At 35.6% G+C, this 5,697-nt stretch overlaps 1 protein-coding gene across 1 annotated transcript; it reads right to left on the reverse strand.

The window, feature by feature from the left end:
- Positions 1-2,332: 2,332 nt before the first annotated feature.
- On the reverse strand, positions 2,333-3,179 carry LOC116026187. The gene is made up of 3 exons (XM_031267657.1): positions 3,086-3,179; positions 2,812-2,964; positions 2,333-2,703 (listed from the first exon to the last, which is right to left on the reverse strand). The coding sequence occupies exons 1-3, from the start codon at positions 3,167-3,169 to the stop codon at positions 2,344-2,346; spliced, it is 597 nt and encodes a 198-aa protein (XP_031123517.1). The 5' UTR covers positions 3,170-3,179; the 3' UTR covers positions 2,333-2,343.
- Positions 3,180-5,697: the final 2,518 nt, after the last annotated feature.

Here is a 5,697-nt window from a genome sequence, read left to right on the forward strand (position 1 = left end):
TGGCAGAGATCCCTTGTCTTTGGTGGCTTTCCAAATTTAGTCCTAGACAATTATTATTGACATTTAATACCCTAGACTATCATATTTTGGACATTTTTGGTCCTTCTAATGAATTTTTTTTCTAGTGAAATTCTATTTTAGGGAAGGGTATTTCCAGATGACAAAGAAGAGATTTTTATTTTTTTTTGGAATAATGTTCAAATTGGCCCCTGAACGTAGCTTGAAAGTGCAATTAGGTCATTGAATCAAAAATAAATGCAATTAGGCCACTGAGCCCTCCAAATGTAATCAATTTCACCTGATAGCAGGTTACCATCCATTTAATCAGGTTACTTGCTTACGTGGACGAAGAAATTGACATTTTAAAATAATTTTTAATAATAAACTATTAAAACAAAAAAAATTAAATTTTAAAAAAATTTAAAAAAAAAAACACACACACCATAATAAAGAAAAAGTTATTTTGTAAAAGAAGTTGAGTTTCCGTAAATAATAATAATAATAATAATAATAATAATAATAATAATAAAAAATTAATTAAATTTGATTAATCAACAGGTTTCTATCAAGGTGGGCAAGGGTATTATTAAGGGGGTGATCGCAGTGTGTGTGTGTGTGTTTTTTTTTTTTTTTTAATAGTTTATTATTAAAAATTATTTTAAAATGCCAAACTTACCGTCCACGTAAACAAGTAACCTGAAAAAACGCATGGTAAGTTGGTAACCTGCTATCCGGTGAAATTGCATACATTTGGAGTGTTCAGTTGCCTAATTGCACTTATTTTTGGTTCAGTGCCTAATTGCACTTTCAAGTTACGTCCAGTGGCCAATTTGAACCTTATTCTTTTTCTTTTTTTTTTGTTTGCTCTATAGTTATAGTAGATGGTTAACAAAATTATGAGCTAAAACAATAGCGTTCAGACTGAAGCTGACCGGGTGGTGACATCCCGAGCTTTCCAATTACATTGCAAAATGAATCTCCCTCACCCAAATGTCCTCACATACTTGGTATTGCCATTGACGAAGGATGATTTGGGGTTGAGTTGAAGGAGATGAAAACAAGAGAGGATGAATGAGATTGTGCAATCCACGGTTGAAGAGATGAAAATTGAAGAAAAAAAACTAGCGCAATAAACCAAAAAAAAAATTTAAAAATTTGAAAAAATAAAAATGTCCTTGCCTAAAATAAGATTTCACCTTAAAAAGAAAAAGTCATCGGAATGAGTAAAAGTATCCAAAATATGATAATATTGGTTGTTAAATAAAAAAAAATTGTCCTAGGACTAAAATTGAAATTGCCACAAAAAAATAAGGGACATCCGCTAGAATTAACTCATTAGGAAAAAAAAATTAAAGAGATAAAAATACCCTTATCTAAAATAGATTTCACCGAAAAATTCATTGAAAGGACTAAAAATGTCCAAAATACGATAGTCTAGGGTGTTAAATAACAAAAACGATAGGCTGAAACTATTATTTATTGTATTATTTAAATAATGCTTAGGGTATAATTTAAATAATCTATTGTTTTATTGTACACTTAAAATTTGGGACATGTGTAAAAAGAGTCTGGTGCAAAGAATCTCCATCCCCAAAAATTCACACAAGGACGAAGATGTGGGCATTTCTCCATCCCCATTAGGGAATGGGGCAATGTTGAGGAATGGGGGATGATTTCAAGGCATGGGCAAGGACGACGATCCTATTCCTTGTCTCTGCCCCGCCCTACCTCGTTGTCATCCTAAACTATTGTTTGTCTACACTTTCCTCGAGAACCTCTCATTTACCCCTTTTTTTTATTTATCTTTGATTTTACCATTATCCTATCCCCCGCTCGTTCCCCACCTCGCTACCATCCCAAATTGTTGTTTGTCAACGCTTCCTATGTTCGAGAACATCTCATTTATCTGTTATTTGTTTATCTATGATTTTATGATTTTACAACAATACAATTGATGAGGACAACCATTGATTACATTTCTACTTTAAACCCTGCAATGGAGCTGCATCATACTCAATTCCTAAGAGCATCCCCATCAATGGAGCATGGGGTGGTTTTTGAGGAAACATGGGTGATGTGAAGGAGAGAGTGAGGAGAGAGAATGAGGAGAGGTTTGTATATCAATAGTTGATACATTCTTTACCTGCAATTGATAGTTTCTGCACATGTAGTTATCATATTAAGTATTAACAATTATCAAGTTATTTGTTTACATGTACAAAAAACTATTAACAGTATGTACAAAATGGGTTAATTGAAGGTACAAAATTTCTGTATCAAGATTCGTGCAATATAAAATTATAAACCCTAATCCATGATATAACAATTGTCTTTTGGCACACTCTAATACCGCTCCATTGACCACAATTCGCCCATGGCCGAACTATACATGGAGGCATCGTCATCGTCGTCATTTTCCAAGCAAACAATTTGGGCTTTTGTAGATGCACGAGGAAAACGCAACAACTCCCTTAGGCTTTTGACAGCTATGGATGTGTCAATATCACTAGATTCCATAATAACAATTTTCTCTAGTGCGCGGGATTTTGAAAGCAACATTTTCACAAAAAGCATTTCGGTTGTGGATCCCCAAAATGAGTCAATCTTGATTGTGTTAAGCATCGTTAGATCTTGAACAATAAAGCAACCATTTGGATCCTCAAAAAGTCTTGAAGCAGCTTCTTTATCAAGTTTGCTTCCTTCCTATAACTCAAGAAGAAATGAAAGACATGCACAACTCTGAGGACATTTGAGAAAGAAAAACCAGAAGAATCATATATGCATAATTGCCAAATTAAATGTATACTCAACCTGATAAGGCGTAGTTCCCAGTTCACATAGGTTGGGGCATTTTTGAAGCAATTGCATAGCAGCAGTGAGCTGCTTCCCACAACCAAAATGTAATTCATACAACCCCAATACTTGGAGATTTATTGCAGTTGCAAACAAAGATGCGTCCATATACTTGAAAAATGGTAATAAAGAAAGAAAAAAAATTAGGCAGACAATTAAGAACTTTAACAAGTCAGAAGGAAGCCATCCATTTGCATAAACCTAAGTAAAATGAGGAAGATCAGATTCTCACCAGCAAGGAAGAGCCACACAACCAAAGAGCTTTAATTGCTTTCAAATGTGGTGTCAACCATCTTGATTCAACCACATTATTCATAGAACCACGAACAAACAACATTTCAATTTTTGAAGCTGATCTCAAATTTATTAATCCCTCGACAATCAAAGAAATTCAACCTCTTAAGGTTAGGAATACTAATACTGGATGCAGTTCCATTAACAGTGCGCCTATTCAAATCAGACTCCCTCAGCTCAGGATAATAATTTGGAATCACTAGAGTAAATTTATTAACCGGCCCAGCACGGAAAAGGAGAATACTATTTATTATGTCAACTAGAGTTCTGCCTTTATCATCATGGCCCTTATTGACACTATATCTAGCACTACTTGAGAATTCCCAATCGAACGCAAGCCTCCCATACTGCAACCAAACATGATTCCAGTGGGTTGAGAGTGTAAGAATATAATAGAGGTGGAAAACTGATGATTCTATTCATATATCACAACCCTTTATATACAGGAAGAAGGTGATAACAACTAGTTATCTATATGCAAACTAACAGAGAATACTAAGGAGAGTCTAAGGATTTAAAATACAAGAAGAATCAACAATATTAATTAGTAATAATAATAAACAATATTAATAGTAATAATCCTATTCCTTAATACGCCCCCGCCAATATTAATAGTAATAATCCTATTCCTTAATACGCCCCCGCAAGATGGAGGAGCCATCAGAGACTCCCATCTTGGACCGAAAATGCTCAAATGAGCGTCTTCCCAACCCCTTTGTGAGAATATCATGCTCAAATGAGCGTCTTCCCAACCCCTTTGTGAGAATATCAACGATTTGGGAAGTAGTCGGAACATGCTGCACACGAAGTGTACCATTTATAATATGATCTCGAACAAAGAAGTAGTCCAACGCGAGATGCTTCGCCCATGGCAAAACCAAACATGGAGCGATTGTGTTCCAAGCAAACAATTTGGGCTTTTGTAGATGCACGAGGAAAACGCAACAACTCCCTTAGGCTTTTGACAGCTACAAATGTGTCAATATCTCTATATTCCAAAATAACAACTTTCTCTAGTGCTGGGGATTTTGAAAGCAGCATTTTTAAAAAAAGCATTTCGGCTGCGGATCCCGTAAATGATTCAATCTTGATTGTGTTAAGCATCTTTAGATCCTGAACAATAAAGCAACCGTTTGGATCCTCCAAAAGTCTTGAAGCAGCTTCTTTATCAGTTTTGCATACTTCCTATAACTCAATGAAAGACATGCACAACTTTGAGGACATTTGAGAAAGAAAAAACAGAAGAATCATATATGCACGATTGCCAAATTAAATGTATACTCAACCTGATAAGCCGTAATTCCCAGTTCACATAGGTTGGGGCATTTTTGAAGCAATTGCATAGTAGCAGTGAGCTGCTTCCCACAACCAAAACTTAAGTTATACAACCCCAGTACTTGGAGATTTATTGCAGTTGCAAACAAAGATGCGTCCATATACTTGAAAGATGGTAATAAAGAAAGAAAAAAAAATTAGGCAAACAATTAAGAACTTTAACAAGCCCGAAGGAAGCCATCCATTTGCATAAAGTAAAATGAGGCAGATTAGATTCTTACCGGCAAGGAAGAGCCACACAACCAAAGAGCCTTAATTGCTTTCAAATGTGGTGTCAACCATCTTGATTCAACCACATCATGCACAGTAAGACGAACAGACAACATTTCAAGTTTTGAAGCTCTAATCTCAAATTTATTAATCCCTTGACAATCAAAGAAATTCAGCCTCTCAAGGTTAGGAATAGTAATACTACTAGAGGCATTTCCATTAACAGTGCGTCTAAATTCAACAGCCGAGCAAAATAATGAAGTGACATTGGAAAATATACCACCAACATTATTTGCCGGCAAATCAATATAGGTAACTTCAATAATCAGTTGCTTAATTGTCGGGCACAAGAGTATACAAAATGGCAACTTATATTCAGCATATGAACAATTAAAAAAAATGTCAACCTCCTCCACACCATTTCTTGATAGAAAAAGACACCAACTATCAAAATCAGACTGCTGCAGCTGGGAATAATAATTATCAATCACTAGAGTAAATTTCTTAACCGGTCCAGCACGGGAAAGGAGAATTCTATTTATTATGTCAACGAGAGTTTTACCTTCATCATCGTGGCCCTGTTCGACACTATATGAGAAGTTATAATCGAACCCAAGCCTCCCATGCTGCAACCAAATATCATTCTAGTGGGTTGAGAGTAGAGCAGTTCTGGCAGCGTCTTCGATGGACAAACACTCCAAAATTCTGTGCTTTACCTCTACCAACAGAGAACTTATCAAATCCCTACTTGCATCCGCTACCGTGGTTTTGCTTAGCCGACGTCGACCCATGTGCCACTCGAAATCAAAACCTAAAATCCTTCTATTCTTCAACTGTAAACATAGATTGGGGGAAACGTATGCGACAGTTTGATTTGAGCCCGAATGCTATCTTCAAGGGTTTAAATTAAGAGGGCGTTTGGTAAATAAGGAAAGTTTTAATTGTTTTTAGGAATTTAAATGGTGAGAAAATTATCCAAACTGCAATCTTTGACTTCGGAACATA

This window comes from Ipomoea triloba, chromosome 7, assembly GCF_003576645.1.
Source record: "Ipomoea triloba cultivar NCNSP0323 chromosome 7, ASM357664v1".
Lineage (NCBI taxonomy): Eukaryota > Viridiplantae > Streptophyta > Magnoliopsida > Solanales > Convolvulaceae > Ipomoea > Ipomoea triloba.